The sequence below is a fragment of the Dipodomys ordii genome, unplaced genomic scaffold (assembly GCF_000151885.1).
Source record: "Dipodomys ordii isolate 6190 unplaced genomic scaffold, Dord_2.0 Scaffold24, whole genome shotgun sequence".
NCBI classification, from domain to species: domain Eukaryota; kingdom Metazoa; phylum Chordata; class Mammalia; order Rodentia; family Heteromyidae; genus Dipodomys; species Dipodomys ordii.
In genome coordinates this window covers 11,334,490-11,346,989 of record NW_012267240.1, presented here as the reverse complement: position 1 = coordinate 11,346,989, position 12,500 = coordinate 11,334,490, and the positions used below count along the sequence as shown (strand labels likewise).

At 43.7% G+C, this 12,500-nt stretch overlaps 1 protein-coding gene across 1 annotated transcript in view; it reads right to left on the bottom strand.

Moving 5' to 3' along the window:
- The window catches only part of Nebl (nebulette), a 319,353-nt gene extending 306,910 nt beyond the window's left edge, over nucleotides 1–12,443 (bottom strand). The window contains exons 1-2 of the mRNA XM_013014764.1: nucleotides 12,375–12,443; nucleotides 11,177–11,271 (exon numbers count right to left, since the gene is read on the bottom strand). Of these exons, the coding sequence (XP_012870218.1) occupies nucleotides 11,177–11,271; nucleotides 12,375–12,443 (164 nt within the window). The remainder of the gene's footprint in view (nucleotides 1–11,176; nucleotides 11,272–12,374) is intronic.
- Nucleotides 12,444–12,500: the final 57 nt, after the last annotated feature.

Genomic DNA, 12,500 nt, shown 5'->3' with positions numbered 1-12,500 from the left:
ATCGGAAGGTTCCTGAGATGAACAAATAGGACATTTGATGCAGACAGGTGGGACATCCTGTAGTATAATAATGAACTTGATTGGCTTTGATATCTAGTTCCTAAGAAAGGATCTCTAAATACTTGGAATTTTCCAAATAACTGGAATTTTTCTTTGTAATTTATGAGCTCTAGGGACCATACCTGAGTATAGGCAGTCAAGATGGCACAAGATCAGAGCTGGCCACTCCAGAAAGACCAACCATGTGCTCTAGTTGAGACTTTGGGGTGGGAGGGGGAATATCAACTGACCTTCTTCAGGGATAGGAGAGGGATGGAGCTATAACAATCACACAGCCAATGAGCCAAACAACTATGTCTATGAAATGAAACTGCAATCAACATCCTGGACACCAAAGCTAGGTAGAGATTCCTGGCTGGTAAACATATCAAGTGTGTTGGAAAGGTAAATTGTACTGAACTCATGGAGCAAAGAGGGAAACCAGGGCTCTCTCAGACTTTCCCCAGTGATCTCCTCATTTGGCTCACAAAACACTATTCTAAAGTTCAGCATTTTCCTGAGTTCTATGAATCACCCAAGCTAATTATCATCTCTGAGAAGATTGTAAAAAGTCTCCAAGTTGTGGCATTTGGTCAGAGGTGTCAGGGGCCTGAGAAGGAACGTCTGAACAAATGGGCACTGTGCTCCCAAGTTGGAACTGAGGCCAACTCCAGGTGGTAACCATCAGTGTGGTTTTGCAGAATCCCTTGAAGAAGCAGATCTCTGATCTGTCCCTAACTGACCTTCAACCCCAGCCTGAGAACAGCCATGGTCCAGTCTCAGGGAAAAACCCTCAAATGGACAGACAAATACAACGATACACAGGCAAATGTTCTTATAAGTGATGTAAAAATGACAATGAATGCACCAATTTGTCCAATACTGAAGTGAGAATACCTCCACAAAGGCCTTAAGGCTGAAAGTTCCTCGTACGCAGAAAGGCACATGGTTAGCTGGAGTAAAAGGTCTGATCACTGTGTTTAGTTAAAACTGACAATTATAATAACTATCTGAACTTCTGCTGGGCTTATTATTTGGTTATTCTAATGAATTATTAATCCTGTGAGGTAGAGTTTATTAGTATGTCCATGGTCTAGGTGAGGATACAGAGACTTCAGTTAAGAAACTTGGTAAGAGCTTCAGAATCAGCAGCCCAGAGCAGCTGGAGAGGAAGAGGGCATATGGGGAAAAAAAATTGAAAAGTAACTCCTATCTGTCAGACAGAAACCCAATTTGGTGTTTTCCACAGGCAATGGAGAGTCATCAAAGGTGTTCTGTGGGGAATAATGTGACCTGAGCTATAGTTTGAAAGGTAACTGTGATGACTGGGAAGATAGTCAAAAAGACAAAGAATGGAACAGAGAGAGATCAGTCAAGGGACAATTGTAAGGTCACTGGCCAAACATGCTAACAGAGCCGTAACCAAGGTAAAGGCAGATGAATGAGTACATGAGGATGGGGATAAGAGGCAGAAAGACACAGATGTCAAAGATGAAGGCGCCTCAGTAGCCTGGGTGGATTGTGGGAAGTATAGTCAGGAGAGAATGATACAGATTATTCTGACCATCAGAAATATATCTATATAGCTGCGTACTAGAGACTCATGCCTACAATTCTAGCTACTAAGGACGGTGAGATCTAAGGCTGATAGTTCAAAGCCAACCCGAGCAGAAAAGTCTGAGATACTCTTATCTCCAATTAACCACCAAAAAAACTGAAGTGGAACTGTGGTTCAAGCCACAGTTGAGCAAAAAAGCTCAGGAAAAGCTCCCAGTCCCTGAGTTCAAGCCTCAGGACACACACACACAGTATATGTGTGCATGTGTATCATATATCTTATATATGTCTTATATAGCTTACATATATATATATATATAAGATACTCCCTTCTGAACTGATGTGTGCATTTATTAAAGTTATTATTCTTATGTATTGCTTAAATTTGGTGGAATTTGTTCTCTTGATTAATTAATTTATGGACAATGAAGTAACATTTAAGGTAACATTTAAACATTATCGACAGACAACTGTTTAACTCTCCTTCTACATCCCAGATCTGTAGACTCTTGGCTAGACACAGCCACCTTAATGCTCCAAGTTCTCAGCATTTGGTTTGTACTTGCCTTTAATGGATAAGGAGCTTCCAGGAAGCTACTCAAAGATTTTTGTCTAAATGGCTTTTGAGACTGCAGAGCTGAAGCAGAAGCTTAACTGACCACAGGTCCGTTACACCACGGTTCTAACTAGCAATTGGTATGACTCAAGAATGCACACACAGAACTGATCATCTGGAAGCTCTTTCTAGAATTCCACGGGAATCATTCAAAAGAGGTAGGACCACAGAGGCTAAACAGGAGACCACTCCCTCCCCCCAGAACTCCACTAAGAAAACGCAAAGCTAAATTAATCCTGGGCTTCAACTACTGCAATAGATAATCACTGCCATTCAAACCCATCCCTTTCACGACTCCTTCTCTATCTAGGTTCGACAAAAGAGGCTGCAAAGCTATTTGATTTGTTATCGGGACTTTGTTGGATTCCAGCAGCAAACCTGAGCATAGAAGAAATCAATAATAATGCTTTTTACTTAGTCTCTGAAATGTGCTGGGTACTCAGCTCATAAATATTACTCAAGGTCCCACTTCTTGAACTGTTAAAAGCCTGTGTAGCCAAGGCTAAGTGTACACCAGGAGCAAAGAGGAAAAGAAAAATAATTCAACTTCTTTTCCCTCTGAAATGGTCTAAGGGGCAGGGGGTTGATGCCATGCAGAGGGGAGGAATGGACTATGTTTCTCTAGCTCCCTGACCTACCCAGGAAACACTCTGTAAAGCACTCATCTGAAAACACTTAAAGAATACACACCAAAATGTATGTGCTATTCCACAGGCTCTTGACACATAATCAATGTACCTTTAAGCACACACATCTGTATCTTACATTACCCTTGTATTTCACAGTGATTCAGGAATATATGCTATGCTTCATCTCAAAATCTTTTCTAATCTGACATCCTTCCATAATAGAGCCATCATCCTAAAGAGACAGAAACTGTGTGTCATAGGCACCTTTTGTGGACATTTTCAAATGGAACAGAGCTGGATGCGTGAATACAGTCCCCTACATCATGACTTCAAAGCATAATAAAATACATCAGATTTTGTTGCCAGTCCAACCACAAAACATCTCACATATGTACAATATGGCACGCAGTTATAGAAAAACTCATCCCTTAATTCAAGTACTATATGAAGGAGCGAAGATGTAATGTAATAAGGCAACTGAGGACTTGAGTAAGGCCTATTCTGATGTATGCTAACTAGCACTCCCACATAATGCAATATCGTTCCATAGAAGCTGTCAGTTATAACACTTTATTCTTTCAGGGACAAATATGAGACAACAACTTTCAATTGGTTATTATAAGGAAGTGGACTGACATTTGGGTACCTAATCTGTGTCATTTAATGTGCTTATGAACATTTCCCCCATTTAATCTTTACAGAATTGCTCTTAGGAAGAAAACAGTTTCCCATTTTACAGAACATTATTAAACTAAGAAGAAAGAAGGAGTGTTAATAAAGAACACTTTTTAGGAAGATAGAGTTGAAACTGAGCCTCTAGGCAAGGTATGTTTAATGCCACCACAATCATTATGGATTGGAATTAGCTTGCATATCCTATCCCCTGGTGTTCATACTTGGTGAAACCTGGTTTATTAGACCACTTTCCACTGTCCCCAAAGCCTAACCTCAATCAAGTTTCCCTCAATCGTCTTGCTTCTGTTTATCTCTCCAGAGGATCTCACATTGACCTCATCCTGACTTGGAGTTAAGAACAGAGATCACACTCAGGTGCTAGCATGGTATGCAGCCATGGAGACAGCTAACGCTAAATGAGTATCTCCTAAATGCTAGGACAACCAGTGAACAAGACAAGCACCTTCCCTCACCCTTCGGGGGGAGTCTACAGACAGGGAAGTACATGGTTACAGCTGGTGGGATCATTGGCTGTGCTGGCTGGTCTAGGAGAAGAAATGGGTGTGGTTGGAGCTGGCTGAGTGGAAAAAATAGTAGTTTCAGGAGTCACTGGATACAGTGCAGGGCACTGTACATGCAGGTGATTCCCAGTGCTCTCTGATGTACAGCACTTGAAGAATATGGAACTAAACTATACTTTCTCAATTTTCAAACCTCATCTTCCAACAAATCATGACCCAACATCTGGCCAAACCACTGCGAAAGAAAGTTTCCCAAAAGAACCCCCTTTTCTACTACTCCAATGCACACTGGTGTTTTCTCTTTGCTTCCTATTTTTTTCTCTGTTCTTCCTATGAATCCTAGTTACAAGCCTCTAACAAGTGGCAATCCACAGTGTGAAAACTGGTATAGCGGATGATCAATGGTAGATCAATGGCACTTGCCAAGCACGCTTGAAGCTCTAAGTGTGATCTCTAGCTCCCCCCAAACAAAACAAAACCAACCTATTGTTCATTAGATATACTTTCTCATCTCCTTCCCACACTTCTTTGCCTGTCACAAACGACAGAAACAAGAGCACCATTGTCTACTAAACATCTGCTACTTGCCAGGACTGGGCCCCACCTTTCCCGTGCATGGTATTATTAATCCTCCCACTTCTGTGTGAATCTGGCCTTACCATTCCCATTTTACAGATAATCAGGAGAAGATGGAGCCAGTCACACTTCAAAGTACCAACTACAACATGCCATACTTCATGCAAGGTTAAGTAATCATAGCTAATAGTGTGTGTGTGTGTGTGTGTGTGTGTGTGCACGTGCACACACACACACACACAGACACACACACACACACACATACACCAGTCTTAGGGCTTGAACTCAGGGCTCTGGTACTACCCCTGAGCTTTTGTGTCACAGTTATAGCCTTTTTTTTCTGTGATTAATTGAAGAGTCTCACACAGACTTTGCTGCCTGGACTGGCTTCATTCTGCAACCTTCAGATCTCAGCCTCCTAAGTAGCTACGATTACAGGCATCACAGCTAATTTAAAAGCAAGAATTTCATAAATCCCCCGGAGATAACTCAAGTCCTTGGAGTGTTAAAGAATCAAATTTTGGGGCTGGGAAGGTGGCTCAGTGGTATGCATGAGGCCCTGGGTTTGATTCCTCAGCACCACATAAGCAGAAAAAGCCAGAAGTGGTGCTGTGGCTCATGTAGTAGAGCACTAGCCTTGAGCTGAAGAGCTGAGGGACAGTGCCCAGGCCCAGAATTCAGGCTCCACAACTGACCAAAAAAAAAAAAATTGAATTCTGGAGGCCCAAATAGAGCTAAGGGAAACAGGTGATGGAGAAACTCTCAGGTTTACACTTCATTGCCTTTCCTTCCCTGTCCTCTGATAACTTCAGGAAGGGGGGGGGGGGGGGGGGAGTGGCGCGGTGGAAAGCACTAACAAGAGTGACCGGCAGAGAAATGGTAAGTGAGAGACAGCGAAGCCTTGGCCTAGATAGCCACCTTCAAGATAGGCTGGCAGACCATTCTGGCAGCTGATAATGAACAGTACCCAGCTCAGCATCCTTGAATATTCACAATGGGGATTACTAACACAGCCAGGGAAGAGGTAGATGCAACACACAGGTTTTGCTGTTTCATTTTTAAACATCTTCCAAATTCATGATAAGTGAGAGTCTTCAGTGATAGGCAATCTTATTTGGAAGGATGACTAAACATACTGAGCACAGATAATTGTATTCTTTTAAGCTCCATAATAAAAGATATACTTGACATGGATCCAAGATACATTAAATGGGAATAGGTCAGGACAAATGTTCAAACTGAACATTTTTCTGCAGCAGTGATTTGGGGAAATGATTGACAAGGCACATTAAACTCCTGAATCATTACCTGGCCTCTCCAGAAGTAGCAAGGCTACTTCTCAGAACTAAAAGCTCCCGGAAAATTCTATAAACTAATACCTTTTTAAATTAACAAACACATCACAAATGTGATTTTTGACATTTTCACACAATATATTAAATAATTTATTTGACAAATAGCCCAGGGGTTTATCTTCTGTATGTGGCACGTGGGGGTAGAAAAATGTTTATAATTTTGCTCAGCATGTAAAATTCATTCATAAACACAGGCTAGGTTTTCCAGTTGTTGGAGTTTGTTGCTGTTGTTGTTTAATCATCTAATGTTATTTTCTCAGCCTGTCTTGGAAATAAGAAAGTTGCTTAGTTCTCTCTTTGTTTTGCAAGTTCTCAGGTGAAAAAAATCCTGAATGTGCTAAGAAATCCACAGCCTGCTTATGAAACATAAAGGCTAAAAACATGGCACATATTCAAGTAGACGGGCTTGTTTTTAAATATTTTAATAACATGCACTGCTGTGTGAGGAATTCAACGTGTATTTTGCTCCCTCTTACATCTAATATACACTATACTTTGATCATTCTATCAAAAGATCAAAATTTAAATATCATGTAAAGTGCATTTTATACATATCCCCTTCATGTGAAATCAAACAGAACACTTGTTTCTTCTCTAAACACATGAGAATCTAAATAAGCAACATAGCTAAACCAAAGAAATACTTGCTACTTCATTCCATTTTTTTAAAATGCCCTCGGGCATTAAAATACACAGCTTTTATTTTCTTAAAATAATTCTAAACGTCTATGTTCCTGCTTTCAACTTCTTAAACAGATTCCTAATGTTTATTTTAAAGGTTCTTAAGTTAATTATGCATGTTATTTTCACAAGAAATTCTACTTAAGCATTCCTCCTGAAGACTGGGAGATTGTGTAAGTCAAGAGAAATTGAATGGGTGATACTGAATCTTTACTAACCGTAACATTTTCTTAAGAACAAATGTTAAAGTAAGAATTTTATTAGACCCTGGCTCTAAAAGACATAGTACAATGGGGGAAATATAGATAGGGAATAGACATTATAATAAAAATTTTGTTACTTGTCTTAATTGCCTTGAGATTCTTAAGAAAATGTCCTGAGTCGGGGCTGGGAAGGTGGCTCAGTGGTAGAGCGCTTGCCTTGCATGCCCGAGGCCCTGGGTTCAATTCTTCAGCACCATGTAAGCAAAAAGAAAAAAGCCGGAAGTGGCGCTGTGGCTCAAGTGGTAGAACACTAGCCTTGAGCTGAAGAGCTGAGGGACAGCGCCCAGGCCCAGAGTTCAGGCCCCACGACCGGACCCAAAAAAAAAAAAAAAGAAAATGTCCTGAGTCTTAGGACATACTGGCATTTTTAGGATGAAATGTCATATGAAACTGACAAATGGCCCAACAATGTTTTACTTTTTAAAAAAAATGGCCATATAATTAGATAGATAAAAGTACAAAGCAAACATGGAAAATGCTAATAAAAGCTGAATCTCCAGAATATTATACTGATGCTCATTGTAAAGCTGATCCTCCTTATCTCTAGGTTTCAAATCTGTACATTCAACTATCACAGATCGAAAGTATTAGAAAAGTAGCACACTGGTGACTCAAGCCTGTAATCCTAGCTCCTCAGGAAGCTGAGATCTTAGAATCACAGTCCAAAGCCAGTCCAGAAAGGAAAGACAATGAGACCCTTATCTCCAATTAAACACCAAAAATCAGAAGTGGAACTGTGGCTCAAGTTGTATAGCACCAACCTTGAGCCAGAAAGCTCTGGGGGGCAGTGCCCAGGCCCTAAATTCAAGCCCCAGTACCAGCATACACACAAAAAAATAAAATAAAATAAAATTAGAAAAACTATAACTGTGGTAAACATGTATAGAATTTTTCCCTTGCCACTATTCCATAAATAATACAGTATAACAACTGTTGACATAGCATTTCCATTGCATTAAGTATTATAAACAACCTAAAGATGATTTGAAGTATATGTAACCCATATGCAAATAACACACCATTTTTTAATAAGGGATTTGAATATCCACAGATTTTTGTTGTTGGTGGCAGGGGAGTTGCACAACAAATTTCTTATGATACTAAAAGATGATTGTATTTCTCCTGTGGACTATTTTTAATGTGCACAATTTTCATAATAAAAAATAATAAGAGGAAGAAGACCAGTCATTTCCATTTGTGCATATGTGTATTACCTAATGAAACAGAGGTACAGATAAAATATTGCTTTACATGGACAGTGAATGTTTCATTTTCTGGAAGCTATATACATTAGAGAAGTCATTTTCCACCACTGACCCAAAGAAATATGGCTGACCTTTTAGCCATGACCCCAGGGAACAGCTGATTGACACATACCACCTGAATTAGAGCAGAGGCATCAGATCTCCAGAGGGTCATCATATGGGCCAGATTACATGGTAGCACATGCCCTAAGGGCTGAGGCCAACTGATGCCTTCCAGTCTGGGACCCTCACCAAAACCAGAACCTGTGACTTACCAGGCTTCATTTTCTGGAAATAGTATACATGAACTTAAAGCTAAGTGAAAAAAAATTTTTAAATAATAAATTCTCTCATTCACACACTAAAAATTGACTCTTATCTATTTTCCCTTTATCTGCTCAATAAATTGAACTAGCAGTTCAATATTTAAAAAAAAAGATGCTACCTTGAAATTTTGAATTAGTTACTAATAAAGTACTACAATCATTAAGAAACATTAGAGAGGACATTTGTAAACATTTGGTTTGGAATTAAGGTATTAAGACTAAGATCCAGATCTATGTAACTACCTATAAAACAGGGTATAGCCTATATAAAATAGCCTTTAGGGCAGGGTGCCAGTGATTGGTGCCTATAATCCCATTGATTCAGTAGACTGAGATCTGGAGGATCAAGATTCAAGACCTCAATCTTCATAATACCCAGCCAACAGCAAGGCTACAGACATGGTTCAAGTGTAGAGCATCAAGCTAGCAAGAGCAAAGTCCTAAGGTCAACCCCCATTCCTGTCAGTAATTAAGTAGCCTTTTTGCTTTGAGATCTAAACTTCAAGATTTGTGGGCACTGCTTCCCTGTGAAGTCAGAGTGCAAAACCGTCCTTCCTCATCTAGTAATGGACCACATTCTACAGCCTCATGTTCCTTTACTGTCTTCGTGAGACAGGAATTTGCTATGTAGTCTAGACTTACCTTAAATTCAAGATGCTCCTGCCTCAGCGTCCCATGCCGGACTACAGGCAGGAGCCAACACACCCAATAGTTTAATATTTTTCTTTAATGAACCCGTCTAAAACTAAGTAGAAAGCACTGCATTTTCAAGTGGCCCAATGTAATTAACACCTCCCCATCCATGCCTCTCTTCTGTCATTTGTCATTTCTTTTTCTCTCTCATTCAAGTCTCCATTTCCCCACCTCTGTTCTGTCATTTCCTCCTCCTTTTCTCTCTTTCTTTCTTTTGCTTTTCTCTTCTCTCACCAGGGCCACCCAAAGGCATTGTTGGCATTTGGATTAAACTCCAGGGAGTGGAGCTGTAAAGACTCCTGCTGTGGACTCAAGCTGCTAGTTGAAACAGCTATGAGAAGACTGGTTCACTGTCCTTTAACCAAAGAACAAGTAACTTGTTTCTAGGTGGTCAGCCCTTCTCTTCCCTTTACTGCCACTCCTTTGATCTATAGCCAGTCACTTACACATCTCCACAAAGGAAGCAAAAGACCATTATGGCACCAAAACCTCACTTTTGCTTCACATTTTCCCAAAAAGAGGCATGGCCTGAAGGCTTGAAAACTAGTTGGGGAATATCGCTGGACTTCAAGCTCCATTTTATGAGTTCTTGGCAAGTTGCTGGTCTACCTCTGAGCAGCCAACTAGGCCTTGAGGGTTTATAAGGGGACAAAAGCAAAACTTAATTCTCCAACCGACACATTTTGTGAGGGTCTTTATCCAGCGAGGTATGAGCATGTCATATTTGGTTACCCAAAACTCTGCTGTCTGAGAAGACACCAGCCTTCCTTCATTCTTCCATCTCCCAGCGGCCCCCATGAAGCCTTCATTCTCCATTCTCCCAGAGGCCCTTACCAGGAAGCTATTTTAAACACTCTGGGGAAGAGGAAGCTCTGGCAATTTTCCAGCCAAGAGGTCACAGGTCCAAAGGTCTCTTGGCTGCCCCCCCCCCCCAAGCAGACCCAAGCCAGACCTACAGGGAAACTGGGAGGAGGAAAGGTCAACCATCAGTTCCAAGAGCTCAGCCCTGAACATATTATATGGTAGAAGAGATGCTCAAAGAAGTGGAGAAACACAGGCCTGTGGCAGCAAGGTAGCCCCCAGCCAATGTGGACCGACTTAGAGCCTCAAGACATGATCTGAGCCTCATCCTGAGGCTCTTCAGTGCTTCACTCTCTTTAACTGTTGGAGCTCACCTTCATCACTGATAAGACTGTTGTAAACATTAAGTCACTTGAATGTAGGCTGACCCTTGGTAAGGTCAGACAAGCTATTACAGGCTAGTAGCATGCCTTCAGGAAAGCCAAAGAAAGAACCACTACTTTTAATTCCTCCTACTACTCATATAACTGGAATGACCCTACAAAAAGTCCACCACAACAGACATACTACTAAACCAGTTAGGAACACCCATGTCTCAATCATTTGCTTCCCTGTTTAAGCCTCAGGATGCCAGGAGTAGCCTCCTGTGAGCTCAAGCCAGCATGACTCCCTTCCCTTAGCAACTAGATTCATGTATAAATTTGCAAGATGGCAACCTCCTATGATTAAAATGGAAATTGACACATGATTAAAATGGAAATCTACCTGACATGCAGATCAGAGCCCACACATTCTCTTAGTGGGGACGTTCTGCAGCTTCTAAGAAATATCCCAACTCTGCAATGCTGTGAACCTCAGGAAGGAAAGAAGGAAGGAAGGAAGGAAGGGAGGGAGGGAGGGAGGGAGGGAGGGAGGGAGGAAGGAAGGAGAAGGAGGGCGGGAGGGAGGGAAGGAGAGAGTGAGTTACAGACCTAACCTGGTAGCAAACACACACACACACAAATTAGCCTGCATTAGCAAAACACAAATGCAGTGACCTTCCACAAAGTACTTGGCCCCAGCTTGTGTGGCATAACCAGGTAATTGGCCACCGGCACACCTGGGTGACACAGGAAGTCAAGTGTTCACCACAGGCCGGTCTGCTGGCTTCCATGTTCCCATGCTGAGCCACACCTGGCACAGCCCGCCGACGATACTCACGCATTACAATAGGGCTTCTTCTCATAGCCTTTGTAGTTCTTCATGTTCAGAGCCATCTTGCAGACCTCGCAATGGAAACATCCTTTATGCCAATACTGAAAAAAAATAATAATAAATAATTTAAACATCGTACCCGGGATACGGGAGAAGGAAGATCATGTTTAAGTACACCGCCGTGCCCACCTTCGCAAACACCAGAGAAACTGCTGTAGGGCAGCATCCTGCACGCAACTGCCTGCATCCCACTCAATAAACAGAACAGGCGGCTGTTAAAGTTGACTTGGAAATGAATCCCATCGCAGCTACGGACTCACAATGAAGGGGAAAAAAACCCTCCTGGGGGCTCTGTCCATATTGCTCTTCTAGATCATCCCCCCTCCCAAAATAAAGGACCTGTGGGCTCGGCTAAGGAATGGAGACCTGGGGCCCAGGACCAAGTGGCATCTCAACTACAAGGATTCTGGTTCAAAGCTCAGGGCGGACGCGCGGTGTGCGGGACCTCTGGGAACGCGGGGGTCAGGCCACGGCGGGGGGAGGAGGAGGTGGTCTATGGAAGGCAGCTCCCCTGGCCACCCAGCCCCCCTGCCTGACCCGGGCGGCTGTGTCCAGACCACCGCTCTAACCAAGCCTTGGCCCGGGGCTGGTTCTTGCGATTGCGCCCGGATCCGTCCACAGTTCCATTTCACCCACACCCTGCAAGGCCAGCGTGGGAGCCACCCGGCGCAAGCCACTTCCTCTGGCGTTTCCCGGCGGAGTGGATCGGACGCGCGCGTGGCCGTGTCTCGCGGTGGGGCGGTGGAGGGGGTAGAAGGAAGGATTATTCCCGGCAGTGCCGCAGCGGCCGCCCCGCGACACACGGATTCCTCTGCCTCCCCACCCCGCCTCCACGGGAGACGCGGGGCGCAGGGGTGAGGGGGTGCGAGCACTGCGGGGGTGGGGGGAGTCGGTAGGGCCAGGATGCGTCGGGCAGAGTGGCCGAGATGTCCCCCCCTCCTCCTGCCCCTAAGTGCCCAGCCCCCCCCCCCCGGGGCCCGGCAGCCCGGTGGCCCGGCGTGGTGCCTGACCCCCCGGGAGGGCGTTCTCCGTTCGCGCGCCCGGCGCGTCCCGCCACGGCGACCGGCTCCCGTCTCGCCACGCCCGGTGCCAAAACTTCTGGAAGGGAGCAGGTGCAGCCCCGCGCCCCCCCCTCCCCGCTCACCTTATCCAGGCAGTTGACTTTCTCCGTGGGATACACGACTTTCCCGCAGCGGGCGCACTGGGGGTTCATGGTCGCGGCTCCCGCGGGCGGCGACGGCGGCGGCTGAGGGCTCCGCGGAGCCGCTGA